At 31.7% G+C, this 19910-nt stretch overlaps 3 protein-coding genes across 3 annotated transcripts; all 3 read left to right on the plus strand.

Annotated features, from left to right (window-relative positions):
* The first annotated feature begins 6739 nt into the window (after positions 1 to 6739).
* LOC122589547 (actin-depolymerizing factor 7-like) lies at positions 6740 to 8520 on the plus strand. The gene is made up of 3 exons (XM_043761842.1): positions 6740 to 6837; positions 7357 to 7616; positions 8197 to 8520. The coding sequence occupies exons 1-3, from the start codon at positions 6835 to 6837 to the stop codon at positions 8345 to 8347; spliced, it is 414 nt and encodes a 137-aa protein (XP_043617777.1). The 5' UTR covers positions 6740 to 6834; the 3' UTR covers positions 8348 to 8520.
* Positions 8521 to 13585: 5065 nt separating this feature from the next.
* Positions 13586 to 14224, plus strand: LOC122588030 (Werner Syndrome-like exonuclease). Its single transcript, XM_043760177.1, has one exon. It carries the CDS (start codon positions 13586 to 13588, stop codon positions 14222 to 14224), a length of 639 nt encoding a protein of 212 aa, XP_043616112.1.
* Positions 14225 to 16300: 2076 nt separating this feature from the next.
* Positions 16301 to 16924, plus strand: LOC122588031 (Werner Syndrome-like exonuclease). The gene has a single exon (XM_043760178.1). The coding sequence runs from the start codon at positions 16301 to 16303 to the stop codon at positions 16922 to 16924; it is 624 nt and encodes a 207-aa protein (XP_043616113.1).
* The last annotated feature ends 2986 nt before the right edge of the window (positions 16925 to 19910 follow it).

The raw sequence follows: 19910 nt of genomic DNA on the forward strand, positions 1-19910 counted from the left end.
GTTTGTTTATCAATGTACATTAGTTTTATATGTAATTGGTCCACCTAATTTGTCAAATCATTTTGCAAACATTTGTTTGTATTTAGTTTGTATACATAGCATTTCTCTTATTTTTAGAGCAATGCTATACTCACAGACTAATTCCAAAAAAACTTTTACAAACTCATGTCTAACTAATCAAATCAAAAGAGAAAATGGAAAAAAAAAATAAGTTAACATGTAATTGGTCCACCTAATTTGTTAAATCATTTTATAAACATTTGTTTGTATTTAGTTTGTATACATAGCATTTCTCTTATTTTTATATGAATATTTGTGTATCAATTTTATCATAATCTATTTTTAAAATCTTATCTATTTTGTTATGCTTTAATAATTGTGTTAAAATAAATAGCCATTATCTTGGTAATCTCTTTATCTTCTAATTCGATTCGATAATACATAATTTGTTTGCGGTTTTCAGTAATCTAACCATAATCTTTAGGAAGATTCACATATATCTCCACTTTATTGTACAACTTCATATTTATTAAAGTGTAAGATCTTTACTATATAAATACAATACTTTTAAACTCTAAAGCATATCTTTGAAAATTTTTCGTTTTTAATAAAGAAAAGGGGGAAGCAAGCAAAGGTAGCCACGGATCGGAGGGGAAAGGGTAGATATATATGAAAATCCTCTTGATTTATAGATCTAAATGGAAACATTGAAAAAGAAGGGATGTGTTTGAACTTTGAAGTGTAAACGTGCGTTTTTTTATGAGGCAGTGTGATGGTGTTTGATTTTGTTTTTGTTTTTTTTTTTTTATGTTCTACCCTCAAAAATGTACTATCCTCATCAATATGAGGTGAGTTTAGTTTGTGAAAATTTAAAAAATCCACATATATTGATGGAGAGCAGATTTCAAAACTTTTGTTATAACATTGCAAAATATATTTGCACTTTTACAAGTAGTCGTGGTTAAAAATGAAAAAACGACACAAATATAAATATCCTGGAATATCTTTTACAATTTTGAAATGAGTATTTGTTTTGGGATTGTGTTGTAGATTACTTAATTAGTCCGAGAGCTTTAGTTAAGTGGTCATGAGAAGCGGGATAAATTCTTTAGATGTGTATAAGTCATCGGTTTGAGTCTTGCAAATAAGGGATGTTTTCTAATTTTTTGACTTTCCAACTTAAAGGTATTTGAGGACGGTCGCGTGGTTGCTACTAATTGTAAAAGTGATCCAAAATTGCATTTAAAAAAATTTAAAATGAAACATATTTGATTATAGTGTATTCTTTTGAATTTATTTTATTCATGTTTGCTCATTAATTTAATTTGTTCAATATCTACATCTTTTGTTAAAAAAATTTAAAATCTGACATGTATGTTGTTATTTTTATAAGATAAAAAAAAGACCACGTTGGTTCATGTTGAAGATTTGAACCCAACACATGTTAATCATCACCTAAGCCCCGTGTTGCATGTATGGACTACGTTGGATTGGAATAACGCGAAGAAAATCAAAACACTTAGAGATGATTTTTGTTGATAAGTTGGTATGTATTTTTTGAAAACAAGTTTTTTGTTAAATTGAATGATTATATTAAATTGTTAATGGTTATTGCTTATTTGGATTGTTTTAAGTTGTTATTTAATGTATTTGAATTTTATATTTAAATTATTTATAACTTTTATTTATAACTTTTAAGGGTTTTTTATATTTTGATATTCACTTGTTTTGATATATATTATTTTGATATTTACTTTTGATATATACATTTTAGCCGTTTAGTATCTTTATTATTTCGTTTTTGTATAAGAAAACAATTGAAAAAAAACTAATCCAAATTTCATTTCACATAAACAGAAGGTATGATTCTGCATTTCTGCCTTAACTTGTAAGGCCCGTCCTTATAGCCGCGTCTCCCGGCGTCGGAAGCGCGGCCGGGGAGAGCCGCTATAAGCACGGTTGCGTCTTCAAGCGCGTTCTGACCGTTTATTCCACTTGCAGACGCGCGTTTCTTGGCTTGAGGTGAGTCCCTTTGCGAGTTTGAGCCATTAAAATTAAAAAAAAAAAGTTTTTTTTTTCTTTTTTTTTTATATCCGTTTCTAGCTTGAAAGGAACTTGAAGAAGAAGATCACGTGCAAGATTATTTATTACTAATATTTAATGTAAATTTTCAATTTAGCCCTTTGACTTTTCACTTGTTCACAAAATAATTATTAGAGTTTAAAAAGTTTTACTTTTACACCTTGTATATATATATATATATAGTTTGAAATTGTATATTGTTTATTTTTATTATTTATAAAATTTTAATTAATTTGTTATATAATTTGAAAGAATTGTATCAAAAAGAAAAATGGAATAATAAAATAGTGAAGAAGTAGGGAAGAAGTGGAGTTATAAGGAGAGGGGTGTTCTTGGAGTGTTCTTGGAGAGAGAAACCTGATGAATAGTAAAAGAAGTGAATAAGAAGTAGAGAAAAAATGCTTCCTATAAGGAGAGGCCTAAACATGATATGATATGATTCTACATTTACTATCAACTTTTACTGTTTACAATGTCACTGCTTTTGCTTTGCGTGTTGTGGCCTGTGCTGTGACATCATATGATATGGTATGACATTGAATCACCTACTTTCCATGTGAAGGTTTGGAGACAGAGACACAATACACCACTTCAATTCCCGATTTGTATCAATTAAAAATATTTTGTAGTACTACACGCAAGATGTGGTATGAAAAATGATTTGTACATTATCATTTAATTACCATAAGTGGAGGGCTGGAAGGTGTGCAAACCCGATTCCTGACCGGGGCATAAATATTGAGGGGCATAATATTTTGATCCGATATTTCCACAAAAGTATGTGATTCAAAGAAGAAAACAGTTCGGTGAGAGTTCAAGTAGCTAAGAACTTCATTCACAACCCTATAGATGTTTTTAAAGCGTTTGAAAGAGCTTGTTATTTATATATTTGAGTTCGGTTAAAGTTAGGGGCATAATTTTCTTTGCTCGGCCGGGGTGTTAAAATTCTCAGGACCGCCACTGATTATCATAATTTTGTACAATAGTCGAATTTTCAGTGATGGTTATCAAGGTTGTTCTAAAATAACTGAAAAGATCGTAAATATAATTGTTTTTTCTTGTAATATAATTAAATTTGAGGCTTCAATGTTTTTTATAAAATTGTTTTAATAATCAATATTTTATTAAAAAATGTAGCTTATTATTTGGTGGAGGTCAGCTTTGCTTGACTAAGCTTGAAAAAAGTGCAAAGATTAAGATTTCAATTACATGGCCTTATGTTATACTCGTACTAGTTTTGATAGTGTTGACTTTTGAAACAAGTCTTTTAGGTTCCTCATTTGTATCTTTATTGTATTTCTTCAACTTCTATTAAAAAAATAAGTTTTTAATATACATTTAGAGGTGACAATAATAACTTCAAGGTAAAAAAAGTTGGAGAAAAACAACGTTGCGTTACAATTAGATAAAAAGAAATGCAATGTAATAAAATTAAGAAGCTATTAATATTAATTATTTCAAAGCCTTTTTGCTATATAAAATGATTTAATAATGTAACCTGTTGGTTAGTGGTGTAACTTGTCGTCTATTTTGTCCATGTAAAATAATCGAATGTAAACTGAAATTTAATTAACACAACAATATGACATTACAACAGCATGTGGGCCAGGATGTTCTTTTTTTGGCCCGCTAACTTCCAAATAGATGTTTCATGCTAGTCTTCTTAAACATTTGTTAGTTGGACCAAGTTGAGATTGGGCTTCACACCACCCAACTAGATGCCCCTTTGTAAAATTATTAATTGGTATGATTGGTTCAAAAATTACATCTTTTCAATATTAACCAAAAGTTACACCCAATACGTTGAAATGAATATCTATTGAACTCTTTACATTAAGCTTCAAACCTTGGGTAATATACCAAACTTCACGAGATATCATCAAATGGATCTATGCATATGGATAAATAATCTTGCACTGGGGTAATTGTTTACCTGACAACCCTTTTGAACCCTGAGGTAGAATTATTGGTGGATGCTTCTGGAAGGTCCAACTGAACACGTCTCATTGGATTTGAAAACTTACCACAAAGATATATGTAGGTGCGGTAATTCATGGTTAATTACCATAGTTAATCCATTTTGCTTTCCGATTCTTTTTGTGTGTGTATGTTAACCATAGTTGTTAGACTCTTACGACGAGTCGATTCGTACGACTTGAGACGATTTACATTAAAAACGAGGCATTAAAAACGAGGCGACGTGTCAGGTAACTTTTTTTTCTTTCCCGACTCTTATGAGTCGCGGTATGAACTTGGACCAAGTCAATGCGAGTCGCAAACTTATAACTGTTGTAGTTTGATATTATGTTTATATATCGAGAAAAGTGAATATAAGGTTGTCTGACACCTAAACTTAGGTGTGAAAGTCCTCGCATACTTATATTTTAACATTTTTTATTTAATGAATAAACGTGAATGTTTTACACTTAAGCTTAAATACCTGACAGCATTATATTACCATCCCCTTAAAATGATTGAAACATATACTAGTTATTTTAAGAAGGCCAAACTCATATTTATTCTAATAAATACATGTAAAACATTTCTTGTACAAAATGTACATATACTTTCATCAAACTTTGGAAGGGTAAGAACCCATCTTTGGTCTTTACTACCTCTTGGCACGTATATAGCGTATTTTTAAATATATATAAAAGGGAAACCTTAAATTTTAAAATGGAGAAATTTGAATTTTTGGATGAAGCCCGACTTTTAATTAGAATCATTAGATTATAATGATAATGTCATATACTTTTTAAAACTTAACTTTAATTTAATATTTAAATTAGTTATGGAAAGTAATCTCCACATTTTATATTTATAGTTAATTCATAAACTTTATATTTTAAAAAAAATTATTTTTTTGATTTTTTTTAGTTATTAAATTATGACTTTATATATATATATATATATATATAAACTCATTCTTTCTCTACATATACTTAAACTCATTTGATCATATGTAAATAAATTTAAAATTATTGTTTTTCAACACATTTTACCTACAATTTATCAATATACGATATCATAAAATGTTAGTATTTTATTAGTTATATATATGTTCATTTGCGTATTACGCGCGATATACTCTAATTTTTATGTATAGAACCATCAAATACTTCAAAACTGCTGTCACTTTAAAGTTTGAACTAAACGCGATAAATTATATGGACGCAACCTATACAGCAACAACAATAAGACTCAATCCTTGAACGGGGGATAACAGAGATGAGCTATATATAGTTTTACCTCTACCTAAAGGTAGAGAAACTCTTCTATAAGGACATCCGACCACAACCTGGTAAAAGTCGGAAAGTGTTATGAGTTTAATTACCATATCTGTCTGCCGAAAATAGCATAAGAAGATAAAGCTGTCTGTTGAGTATCAACCGACCACATTATGAGTAGGGAAGAGTAGCAAACATGCGAGTATGCGACCTAATTAATATACATTAGCACAAGTTCTACAATACCTATACAATAGCAACCCTATTGAACATATTAAACAACATGAAAGTGCATAAAAAAATAATACTCATAGCATCCTGCAAGAAACCCAACATGAGATATGAAAACAACCATGCATACATATATATAAATAAGAATTAACTAACAATTTCTAGGGCCCGATGGGCCCAGAAAATATAACGGATGCTAAACAACATATGAAACAGGGTAACTTAGGCCGCCTGACTAGACTAATAATAATACTATCACATAACTCTCAAATCCGCAATACCAATCCTAATCCTCTAAATACCTCTTCTCATGTCGGGTCAAAGCCCTCTGTAGCATCGAGTCACCTTATTTAGGTCCACTTCTCCTGGCCAAACTATTAATAACATCCTTGGGCAAGGCAATATGGGAAAAGATGTTAATCTTAGTCACACAAAAACCTACCCTAACCTAATCCTCTACTCTAATCCTAATTCTCCAGGACGTCCTATACGACGTCATGTCCTCCGACAAGCCAAACTCTCTTAGGTCCTACGCTAGTCGCTCTTCCCAGCTGATCTTAAGCCTTGCTCTTCTTCGTATGCCGTCATTGTGAATATATTCCACTCTTCTTAGTGGTGCTTTTTGGTCTCTTCTCCTAACATGACCAAACTATCTCAGACGTCCTTCCATTAGCTTGTTAATGATGGTCCCTACTCAGCTTCGGCTCGAAAAACTCCCGTGGGGATCCTGTTTGATAAGGTCTTCCCGCAAGTCCACCTTATCATCCTCATCTCAGCTACCACCGGGACGCTTGGGCTATCGTAATGGGCTAACATTCTGACCCGTATAACATAGTCGGTCTAATAGCCACTCTGTAGAACTTGTCTTTCAATTTTAGCCGGATCCTCTTATTGCACATGACTCCAGTAGCTGTTATTCACTTCGTCCATCCAGCTTGGATCCGATGTGTCACGTCTTCATCTATCCCCCAATTTGTGTATCACCGATTCCACGTATAAATTTTTAATTTTGAATACTCATAAGTCATAATAGACCCATTTAATTTTGAAGGCTCTTGATTTGGTGTGCTTACATTATTGATAAGTAAAGATTAGATGTAAATTTTTTTCTAATAAAATTGGATGGTGATGCATAAGAGGCTGAAAGACCATTTCTCCCCCCTTATAACCTCTTCTCTCTCCCCTGAAACAGAATACATTCTTAGTTTCATTTGTTTTCCCAAATTTTCAGGATCCCCCTCTCCCTCCCAGATTCTCTTTTCTCCAATTCTGTTCTTGAAGCAATCCATTAATCATGGTATGTATGATGCATCCTATCCTTGATCTCAATATAGTTTTATCATTTCTTGCTTTTGCAATACTTTCCGATTTTTTACGTTGATAATTAGATAACGTAATTTGTTTGTTCATGGCTTCGTCATGATACCTTTAAGCGACGATTGATCTTTATCTATTGCATTTTTGGTGTTTGTGAAGCCTTTTGTTTATGATCATGCAATGATGTGTTTGTTCCAGCATCAGCCCTCTCAAGATTTAATTCCCAATTTTGGTTTCAATTCATCAAGATTAATGACACGATATATTTTTTAATCTTCTTTCGGTTGAACGAATTCAGTTTCCAAATGATAAGTATAAGTAATATGGTTTATCTTAAATTGTTAACCATAATAATTCAATGACATAATATGGTATGAAGAATCAAATAAAATGACATTCAATATATATATATATATATATATATCCATATATATAGGACTATACTCGTATTTCTTTTTAATTATTAACGATATGATGTGTTTTGTTTGGTTAAAATTAGGCGAACGCGGCTTCTGGAATGGCTGTGAGTGACGAATGCAAGCTGAAGTTTCTGGAGTTAAAATCGAAAAGGAACTATCGATACATTACCTACAAAATCGAAGATCAACAGGTGATTGTTGATAAGATTGGTGGTCATGAACAGACCTATGAGGATTTCACAAGTTCTCTTCCTGCTGATGAATGCCGCTACGCTGTCTTTGACTTTGACTTCACGACTGATGAAAACTGCCAGAAAAGCAAAATATTCTTCATTGCCTGGTAATGCTATATATTTCGTCCATTGCATATTAACATTTAATAGTTTTATTAGTTTTTATCATAACTAACTGGGTTGGATCAGTGGAGCCCTTGCCTCTCAAAACAGAGGTCATGGGTTCGATCCTCATACCCAGCAAGGCTGAAGGTCCTTTTCTACCTTTGGTAGAACCTGGAAGCAGTCTCTCTACCTTTGGTAGAACCTGTAAGCAGTCTCTCTACCCTTGGTAAGGGTAAGGCTGTCTACATATCAACCTGTCCCATACACCGTCGAATACGGTATTGGGACCCCAAACCCGTGAAAGACGGCATTGGGAGTTACTTTAGTTTTTATCATTTTGAAATTAAATTATCTCGCAACCGTCATGTAAGTAACTTAGGTCATGTAAGTAACTTAGAAACATATATTGATCATAATGTTGACATATAGGTGATGATGAAGATGATATTGATTTAGCCTATTATTGATACAAATATTAGGAAAAGTAAAATTGAATACTTTTCCAAACATTTAGCCTTTTAATGTAGCAAAATCTGTTGATTAGAGATGATAAATTTTATATGACTTTTTGAAATTAATCAGGTCACCAGATACATCAAGGGTGAGAATGAAGATGGTGTATGCAAGCTCGAAAGACAGATTCAAGAGAGAACTTGATGGAATCCAAGTTGAGTTGCAAGCCACGGATCCTAGCGAGATGAGCCTCGACATCGTAAAATCACGAGCAATCTGAATAATGTTCCTCTACGAGGAATCTTAATTTCGTTTGATGAGTTTTGATTTACTGCATATGCATGAATATTGTCATTTTGTTTTCTCTCTTTCCTTGTTAATTTTTGTCTATTTTCTTTCACTGAAAAGAATTCTCATCAATGTTGTAGTGTAGTGTAATGTTACTATTAATTTACTTTTATATTCATGTTGGAAGACTATATTTGAGTTCTTTATCTCCAAGGGAATTAATTTACTGATATTGTCATGATCAGTGAAGACAATTGATTATGATTATCTCCGTTTATCGGCTGTGTCTTATTGAAACTAATAGAAATCCTGGTCAATGAAGGTCAGCCCAGCTGGTCAGAGTCATTCTCAGTTTTACTCAAAGTCTTGAGTTCAATCACAAAACCTTGTGGTTTTTTCCTTTGAATACTTATAACGGCTTATGGTAAACATCTCGTTGTCTAGGGTACGTGCAAGGCTTCACCATTATACGATGAAATTTCTCTGATATCGTATACCGACTGAATGTTCAAAAAAATAGGAATCCTGTGGATTTAACTCAAGACTTATCTATACATATTAAAAAACAGTAGTTATCTTGCTATTTTAAGGGCATCCACATGAACTCAAAACAAATCTTTAAAAATTGCCACCTAGGATTTATTCTGTGACATGTCCATATTTTTTATACAATATTACATACCAAAAAAATATAAATAAAAATTTTCTCATATATGAATAGCGGTATATCTCCAATGTTGTAAAAAACGCATATACATCCATAAAAGAATAAACCAGTTTACATATGTTTGATTTGTTCATATTACAACGAATGAAAGTATATATTGTGCATCCTATTATTAACGTATTGTGCATCCTAATTTCTAGAAAATACTATACTTGAATTGGTTGTTCATCCAATATATTAAGATATTGTGCATCCCATTATATTAAAGGCATCATGCATCCTATTTATTTTCAAATAATAGTTCTAGTATATTAAAGTATTATGCATCCACAATGATGCATAAAACAATTGCAGCAATAAATTAACAAAAGATAACGATGTTGAGTAATTTTAAATGAAAATCAATTAACAGTGTGATATAAATTTAGATGAAATGGAAACTCAATAATTTAATATTATAATGCAAAAACGGAATGTATAACCATAACCATGTAATAAAAAATGTAATTAAAATTTGCTGGTTAACTATTCTAGCTAATTGTTTTAAAAAAAGTTAAATTAATTGTATTTTGTAATTGTCTTAATTACCCTTTGTAAAATTTGATGATTTGGAAGTTTCCTATTGGTTCTTATATGTTCTTATTTTTTTTTTGTTGTTATTGGATGGCCTCTCTCTCTCTCTCTCTCTCTATATATATATATATATGTATTTTTAAACAACATTTTATTCTACTCCTACTCCTAAATTACACGTATGTCTGAAAATCAGGACTCTCGAAAAACCCTCTATTAATCTACTCCCACAAAATATGGGAAATGAGACTAAAACCCAAATGGATCCTCCCAGGGTCAAAGACCTTACCAATGGGTCACCAACCCTATTAATATGAAAAAAACAATATATATGTAAAAAAATCAAATCAAATCTTCAATTGAAAAAAAATATAAATTAAGCCGGTATCATGTATCACACCCCAAAACTATCCTATCTCGAATTTCCTACATCAAACTAAGATAACGACGGCTTTAGGAACATTCAAATTTTTAGAATATACATCCCTTTTATTTTCATTTTTCATAGTGGTTCATCTCAAAGGTACGTAATTTCTTATAATAAATCAATGTAGTTACTTATTATTACTAGTTAATCAACCCGGGTTTAACCCGGACATGTTAATTAAAATTTTAAAATTATAAAATATATTAAAAAATTTATGTAATGTGTGTTCTTGAAACTTTATAACTTGATATAAATCCAATAATTCAACTAACATAATAATTATACTAGCTAATTAACCCGGGCATATCAATCAAAGTTTTATAAAATTGCATTTTCGTCACCGAAGTTGCGATAGTCTAAGAGCATTCGTCTCCTCAAAATAGTATATCTTATAAGTTATAGTTAGTTTATTAACTCGCATAATATGTAAAATAATTAAAAATATGTTATGATAAAATTATTTAGATGATGAAACTTATAAGACAATATATAATTTATTAGAGTTTTTTTTCTAAAACAATTAAAAAATATATATCTCTAAATTTTTTTTATAAAATAACAAAAACAAAAATGTAATAAATTTTAAGAATAAGAGTGTTTATGACATCATAAGTAAATTAAAAAAACAACAAATTTAATATTAAGAAATAATTTGGATGTGACAAATAAGCAATATTTATGGAATGATGATGTCACAACAATCATCTTTTATTTAATATAAAGATAGTTGATAAATCAACTAAATAGAAAAATACATTTTATTTGTAAAATTATATAAGAGAAAAAATTTATTCTTTAAAAAATGATTGATATTTTTATTAAATATGTAAAGGGCTATTTTTATTTTTTATTTAATATATGACATCATAATTAAATAAAAAGAATTTTAAAATAAAATATGGATTTGCCACATAAAAAACTTTCTAAAAGTACTATAAAAAACAATCTTGTTTTATTATATATAGAGATTTGTTTAGTCTATGCAAAAAGTATTGTTAATCTTTTTCTTTGATTTACGACAATTAAAAATTCCATATTTTTTTAGCCAATGGATTGGTGGTTCATTACTAAGGTTTTAGACTTTTTCATTTTTTACATTCGTATGAATTGATTGTTAGGGGTGGTTTGAGAGTCCTATGTTTCATTCAAGCATGCGTAATTCGAGCTCCGTATACAGTTAGAATATGGTTTAATGTCATGACATAAAGCAAATTACAGAAGAAAACAATCAAGATTTATAATACGTACATAGAATTTATGCTTGACAATATGTAGAATATCAATTCGAAATGTATAAATAATATTATAAATGAAGTGATTCAAAAATAACAAAACACAGTTTACTAATCATCAATAGCTATATTTATTTTTTTAAATTCATCACCATTTGTTTCAACAATAGTTTATGATAACTGACGCAATGCACGGATAAATATTTCATTTTTAACCATTTTCATACATATTAATCATCAAATTCTATGTTATTTATAACTTTTCATTCACTAATTTTGTAACACGACTAAAGTAATATATCAATTTTAAAAATATTGCGCATCGCGCGGGTCAAAAACCTAGTCAATTATGAATTGCTAAATTTTGTGAATCAATTTTTTTTTCTTTATTTGCATTTAGGTGCAGTATATATTTTTATATATTAATTTCCTTATAATTTTTTTCTAGTGTTATACTTACAAAGTTTTTTATTTTCTTTTCAATTTTGTTAAAATAATGAATAAAAATAAATGACTCAACGAATAACCATATTTTAACGGTTAAGTTTGATCCGTTAGCTAATTCTTTATATTAACATATGTCAGGTACATTAATTAGATTTAAAAATACTGTTTTCCCTACATTATACTCTATATTCATGAAAAAATTATGTATCTTAATTTCAAAGGGTTTTTAATATTTCAGTTATGTAATGGACGTGTCATGTTTTATTATTATTATTATTTTTTTCATTTAGTAAAGTTATAAAGTTTATTTTAACTTACTAGATGTATGACCGAGCGATGCGGTAACGATAATGTTAACGACGGCAGTTTGGTGGCGTTGGTACCAGAGCTAGCGAGAGAAGGCGGAGGCATAAGGAGGAGGTATGTTTTAGGGATGGATAGACACATAGTTAGTATTAGAAAAAAAAATGCTTAATTTCTTAGTACATTTTGAAATAAGATATGTTTTAGGGATGGATATACACATAGTTAGTATTAGAAAAAAAAAGTGAAAATTGTTTGAAAAAAGTAATTAGGGGTTAGGGATAATGAAAAAATGCTTAATTTCTTAATACACTTTGCTTTATAAGGAATTATACGAAGTCCCGTGCAATGTGGCGGTGGCGTGTCGGTGGTGGAGGTGGGCACTTGTAGTGACAACGGCGACGCATAACATAAATAATTTATGTAAAATAATTCATGTGATTTAAGGAATTAATGAAGGTAATTTATTTAGTAAATTAAACATGCTAGCTATAAATGTTTCAAGAAATTAAGAGATTCCAAAAGTAGAATACTTAATTTGTTTTATAAGTGGTTATAGGTTATAGATATAGTGTCAAATACACAGGTTTTATAACATTATGAATATAATAATTAGTATATTAGAAAATCAATAGGTATACGTTAAAATGAAAAAATATACTTATATAAATATTGAATACTAAATCATATCAAGATTGGATGATGTAACATGGTTTTCTTTTATACAAATTCTTCTAGAGAAGTAATAACTTAACCTTGATTACACAATTGACCAAGTTTTCATCGATGTCTTGCAAAAAAGAATTTTATTTTCGTTTACCATGGTTTTTAAGAAGAATAAAAGCAGCAGTTGGTTTGTGGGTTTATGATTTCGTATGTTGTAATTTTATTTGTAAGGTTCGGTTTATATAAGACAAATCAGTATCTTATATATAGTTTGACTCAATTACTAATAACAACAATGATTATCTTAATTATAGTCCAATTACAATTAGTTTGATTACAATTAGATAAGATATTTGAGAGTTTACACCTTCTTGTGTTTATGTAGACAATCAATACTACATATATATGAAATAAGATTAGTTTTAATATTACAATTAGTTTGATTACAATTTTCATTTGGATATATATTAACTATTATTATTTATTAATTATATATAATTTATTGGGTAAAAAGTGTAAATTTGTGATGAAAAACAGAAAAATGTAAATTAAAGTCAAAATTGAAAATAAAAGTCAACTCTAAGAAAATCAAGTGATGTAATTGGTCAATAAGTTATTAGAACAACTATGCTTTAATATAATAAAAGAAGATTAAGATAAAATAAGATTAAGATATTATAATCATATTAACTTTTACCCGCGATAATTATAAAAAAAAAAAAGAAAGAAAAGTCATCGAATAGCGTCTGTCAATGAGTAATATTTACACCGACTTTGTAGGCATAGATTAAAATTGTATATATGGAAATAAAAAATTCTATAAATAAGTCTTTAATCTGAAGCAAATTTCTTCCCAATTAAGTTCGACAAAAATCATATCCTCGTTTTCTTTATACCCACCCTCTGAATTCGACGATGTCGATCGGCATGTACGATCACGCATACTACACACACGACGAATACAACGTCAAGTTCTACAACGACACCATACTCACTCTAGTAACCAAATCACCCAACTTGGTCGACGAATGGATCTCCAAGATCGAACACATCCACCGCCGTCATCTCCACCGTCTCGTTGTCGGTCTGGACGTCGAGTGGCGTCCAAACCCAACCGAAGACGTCAAAAACCCCGTCGCGACCCTCCAACTATGCGTTGGACGACGGTGTCTTGTTTTTCAAATACTCCACTCGTCTCACATCCCAGAATCCCTCGTAAACTTTCTTCGTAACCCGAATTATAGGTTTACGGGGGTAGGGATCTGGGACGTTGTTTTCAAGTTAAGCAATGATTATAATCTGTGTGTTTGGAAAGTTGCGGATTTGAGGGAGTTGGCTGCAGAAGTGTATGATGTGCATGAGCTTAATCATGCAGGGTTGGAGGATTTAACGGAATGGGCTCTTGACAAGGAGATTTATAAACCGAAGACGATTACGATGAGTAATTGGGACGAGGAATGTCTGTCTCCGGATCAGGTGCAGTATGCGTGTCTTGACGCTTTTCTGAGTTTTGAGATTGGGAGGATTTTGATTAAAGGGGATTACTCGTTTTAGGGTTGGGTTGATCGATGTTCGTGCTTGGTTTCGGACTATATATATAATAATCGATCTAATTAAAAGGTATTTTTTTGGTATATTAAGGTCTTAAAATTGTATAAGTACTTTGATTTGATTATTTGGTATGTAGTGTTTGTGGATTTAGTCATTTAGCTTTGTTTGACTTAATGGATCAATAATGAAATATATGCAAAATTTAATTAGTACTACATGTTAAACTAAACATGTACTCTGTACATCAACTGTTATGTTAATCCAGCCTGACCTGTTTCAACCTGATGATGTGAAAATTATCGTTGTTAAATTGTTAATCTGATTTCTCTAATTATCTGCCCATTTGCTACCACGAATTTACTCGTATATTGTATGATATGTCCGGCTCTTTTTCTATAATAAACATGTATTAATTTTTGCTTCTCATGATTTACTAATTCATTTTGCTCGACACTTTGTTGAAGGAACTTCGAGGATACACAATATATATATATGCATTTACAAACCATGCAAGACCCTTCTGGATAAGTACGATTTGCATTGTTATTCTTGATTGAGTTCCGGATGATAGGTGATACACTCATAATGGTTTTTGACCGATCCAAAGATTTGAGTAAAAGGGGGAAAAAATATAAAATTACTTTGGATATGACTTTATGGAAAAGAGACACCATAAACAACCATCTACTTGACTAATGACTACTTGCTCGTGCATTAGTGAGTGTGTTTTTGAAAACAAGAATTGGGACTATGATTTATGAATTAATTGTTGGGTTATATAACTAATTATCACAACAAATCACAAAGCACGCAATGGAAGACAAGATCTATGCAGTTTAATTAATTAACCAAAGTATAGAATTTGTACCTTATAATGGAGAGATTGAAGATAAGAACAAGGTTTAAATTAACCTCTCTACGATTGCACACTCAACGTTGGAACGTGTGTATGCTAGTACTTGATCACGAACAACCCTTTGTTTATACCCGAATACCTAGCTAACCCAAAAACCCTTTTTCCTAGCTAAGAGAACCGAAAATCAAAACCCTTTGTGGGTTGATTTTCGGCCGAGAGAGGGAGAGAGAAGAGAGAAAAAACCCTTTGGATTTTAATTGTATATAAAACAACTAAACATAGGTTTATATTTATAGGCTTAGGAAACTTAATGGCCAAGTCTTAGGGTTTTGGGACCCTTAGTTCGACCGTCCCCCCCTAGAACATTCTAGAGGGGTTTCCTAATTGTTTCATAATTCCAACTCTTCTCCATTAAGTCCGTTAGTTAAGTACCGTTAACTTTTAACTCTTTTAACGAACCTCCGTTAGTTTTTCGTGATCAAATTAATTAATAAATTACATTTAATATATTAATCAATTTATAGTTACATTCACGTTGAGGTGTGACCCCGTAGGCTTAAATACTTTTCAGACATACGTTCATTTTACGTGATCATATTTCAACATTAATGACTTGTGGGCTTTTGGTTAAAGGCATTATAAATTTGGGCTTTTATTATGAGAGTAGGCCTGTGCCCCCTAATAATATATGGGAAAATGATTTATGATGTTAACATCATCTTTGTTAGATGATGTTGCTCTCACAAACTCATTTAAATCAATTTTTTACACATGTCAAAAAGCCCCCATGATTTTTATGGTTTGTGAGAGCAACATCATCTAACCAAGATGATGTTAACATCATCTAAGTTATCCCCATAATATATTAGGATATTGCATCCCCACATTGTCAAACACAATTGTACTTCAAAGTGATTCATAATCACTACATCCTTACCACCACCGCCACCGCCACCATCACCATCCGTTGCCATCGCCGGCGTCGCATTATGTGGGTATCCATCTCATCCATCAATACACGAATAAGATGACCCATATGACCCTAATCTATTTGGACCTCATTTGGGCGTTTTTGATATCATCACGTATATAAAAAGTCAAAGTTCTATAAGTATATGTAGATATGTTAAGCCCTTTTCTTTTTAAAAAACTTTCTTCCCAAGTTGTACAAATATTCTACTAAATCCCCACATTTTATTTACTACCGTGCACCCTCTCCGGCGATGATGAGCAGCATCTACGACACATACGACCGTTACGATGTTGAATTCTTCGATGACACCATACTCACTTTAGTAACCGATATACCACACTTGGTCGAAGAATGGATCTCCGAAATCGAATACATCCATCGTAATGATCTCCACCATCTCATTGTGGGTCTTGATGTAGAGTGGCGTCCAAACACAACCAAAGGCGTCCAAAACCCGGTCGCCACGCTCCAACTATGTGTCGGACCACGATGTCTTATTTTCCAAATAATCCACTCGGCTTACATCCCACAATCCCTCGTAAACTTTTTTCGTAACATGGACTACACGTTTACGGGTGTAGGGATTTACGAGGATATTTCAAAGTTATATACTGATTATAATTTGTGTGTTTGGAAAGTTGCGGATTTGAGGGAGTTGGCTGCAGACAAGTATGATGCAGTTGAGCTTTATAAAGCAGGGTTGAAGGATTTAGCGAAAAGGGTTCTTGAGACGGAGATATATAAGCCCAAGTGGATTACGATGAGTAGATGGGATGAGGAATGGCTGTCTCCTGCACAGGTGCAGTATGCGTGTCTTGATGCTTTTTTGAGTTTTGAGATTGGGAGGATTCTGATTAACGGGCCGGGATGTTAATCGGGATTTTGATTCATCGATGGATGATGTAAAAATAAGAGAAAGGTACGGTTTTCTTAAGTTGATTTTTACGGTTTTAATTAGTTGTGTTTCATATATGGTCATCTTTTTTCGGTTGTTTAGTATGCTGATTAGATTATGTGTTGTTTGATGATGGTTTTGAGATTTGGGTTTACCAAATTAATTAGGATTTTAGGCCGTGTGTTTCAGTAGTTTTGTATTTGTTTGATCGAATGAATGAGTTTTCCTGGATCATATATTTGTATAATGTAAGGGTACAATAATATGTTATATGCATTTCAATTTCTTTCTTTACAAAAAGTTTTTTTTATGGGAAAGGGTGATAACGAGGCAATCCATGTAACTAGGAAATGGTGAGTAAATATTGAAAATGTATAGGTATTAATTAATCCAACAATCAATGATGAGTTGGTTAGTGTTTTAGCATCACGACTTGACATTGAGTGATTATTCAAATATTCGATCCCAAAAGTAAGTTAGTTGGAGTAGGATAGGCGAGATATCACTTATTAGTTTCATTTGTGCTTAGTCGTGTTATTAAGGCTTGTATATCAGTCAAGTATTGTCAAACATTCCGGTTTTCATTTAAGATTAAAACAGCCTAACCATCTATTCTCATCCTTGATTATAATTGAGCTTCTTTTTTATTACTGAAATGTGGTTCCTTAATGTACCAAGGTTTGATTTGTTTTCAGCTTGAAATTGCTTGAGGACAAGAAAAGCTTAATTGTGGGAGGATTTGATATGTCGTATTTTATACTCATTTCCCACAATGAATATAGTTATTTTAGCATGGTTTATAAGTCGTTTTTGTATACATTTGGTGCGTTTATGGTGTTTGTTAGTGTTTCAGGCTACTGACAGGTGTTTAAGCGTAAATCTGGAGATAACGACATTAATGAGGTGAAATAAGTGCTAACGGATGATTCCTGAAGTGTTTGGATGAAGATAACAGAAAGTCAACGAAAGTCAAAGCTGGAAAGTGGGGAGTTGCCCCGCAACTTGTAGTTTCCCCGCAATAGGAAAACAGAGAAGAATCGTTGCCCTGCAACTTATGGAGTTGCCCCGCAGCACCTTCAGCTTTAAATCATTGGAAGTCAACAAGTCAATGCGAAGCTGGACCTAGTTGCCCCGCAACTTGGAGTTGCCTCGCAACTAGGTCCGAATCTGGGCAGATTTTTTGGAAACTTATAAATAGCTTGCTTAATCATTCCAAAACCCTAACTTACTTGCTCCAGCCGATTTTTGCATCATTCAAGGAGGTTTTTCATCAGTTTATTCATCCTTGAAGATCAAGATTACGATTGGATTATATTCATCATTCCGTATTAGATTTTTAGTCATTCTTGGAAGGATTTCTACATTCGGTACATTATGCTTTCATATACTATTGTTTGTTTTCATCTTTTCATTATGAGAGGCTAAATCTCTTTACACCCGTTTGGGTAGTAAACATGTCATAGGGTCGTTTTGAATGTTACTTGCAAACGTTGAACAAGATTTTTATGTTTAATCAAAGATCCATATTTATTTGAGTTTAAATATTGTTTTTATCTTTTATATTTATTGATTGATAATTGTAATTAGAAGTTTGGAAGAAATCTATGTCATTTTGTCAATTAGTTTATGAAAAGGTTAATCGGTCTATAATTAACCTAAAATTGTTGGAGTTCGGAAGAAACCAACGGTAAAGATTTTTAGCAATTAAATTCATTTTGAATGTGTAAACACTTATGATAGAGGAATCTGATTAGGTGAATAAGCAGTTCGGAAGAAAGCTTTTATAGGTTAAGTCGTGAAAATCAACTCAGGATCTTAATGCTTCATTGTTTTGGATAGAAATTAAACGCGGAAGCGATAACTATATTTAGAGCAATTAAAGTGTCAAGAATAACGGAAGTTCATATTGTCTATCTTTTGAGTCGTTCAACAAATGCAGGTAATGTTTAGACCCGATGATTGGCATGTGAGCTGATCCAAGTGGGTGTCCTTTTATATTATTGTTTGAAATTCAACAACAAAATATTCTCTTGCGATTGATCCTACGGGATTACTGACTTTTCAACTAACTCTTGCAAAGTGGCAATTCGGCCACAAAACCCCCCCTTTCAATCTGAATCATTTTATTGTAACAATTGCTTACAAAGTCCTTGTGTTCGACCTCGTACTTACCAAGTCACTATATTGCATACGAACGGGTACACTGCCCGCAAGTGTGTAGTAGACAGTTACTAGGTATTTCATGATATAAATTTAAAACTAGAAAATACACATCAATGGCCGAGTCATGGTGGCCAAGGGCGGAGCCCGTCGGTCCATGACGGAGTCATAGCAGCTAAGGTTGGAGCTCGTCAGGTAGATCACTCATCACCGATCGCCCCTTATGACCTATCACGCTATGACCTATCACCTCCACGAGCTATGTACAAAGAACAGAAAAAATTAAATATACGTCAAAAGTATATCGAGTCGCATCTCTAATGAAAGAGAATGAAATTTTAAGATTACCAATATTTTTCATCTAACGATATACGATTTATGAGATAAACCATTTTGAATAAATAACCTCAATACCCAATTTTTAAAAAATATATCAATATACCCAAGTTTTTTAGGATTTTTACAAAATACCCAACAAAATCGCAATAAATTTCAAAAATTGCAATGAGACTCATAAAATCGCAATAAAATTCCGAAAATCGCAATGGCATTTCTAAAATCGCATAAAGATTTAACATAATCGCATAAATATTTAACATAATCGCATAAAGATTTTATAAATCTCATAAAGATTTTGTACACATAACGTTCTTTATGAGATTGTAAGTTCTTTATGCGATTATCAAGTTCTTTATGCGATTCTGAAATCTTTATGCGATTTTTCAATGTTCTTTATGAGATTTTTAAAGTTCTTTATGCGATTTTCAATGTTCTTTAAGCGATTTTCATCATCTTTATGCGATTT

Source organism: Erigeron canadensis, chromosome 2 (assembly GCF_010389155.1).
Source record: "Erigeron canadensis isolate Cc75 chromosome 2, C_canadensis_v1, whole genome shotgun sequence".
Lineage (NCBI taxonomy): Eukaryota > Viridiplantae > Streptophyta > Magnoliopsida > Asterales > Asteraceae > Erigeron > Erigeron canadensis.

Excerpts from the sequence above, each read along its gene's own strand:
- LOC122589547 (XM_043761842.1), top strand. Across the intron at positions 7,617-8,196 it reads AAAATATTCTTCATTGCCTG|GTCACCAGATACATCAAGGG; the intron begins GTAATGCTATAT and ends GAAATTAATCAG.
- LOC122588030 (XM_043760177.1), top strand. The coding sequence starts at position 13,586 with ATGTCGATCGGCATGTACGATCACGCATACTACACACACGACGAATAC.
- LOC122588031 (XM_043760178.1), top strand. The coding sequence starts at position 16,301 with ATGATGAGCAGCATCTACGACACATACGACCGTTACGATGTTGAATTC.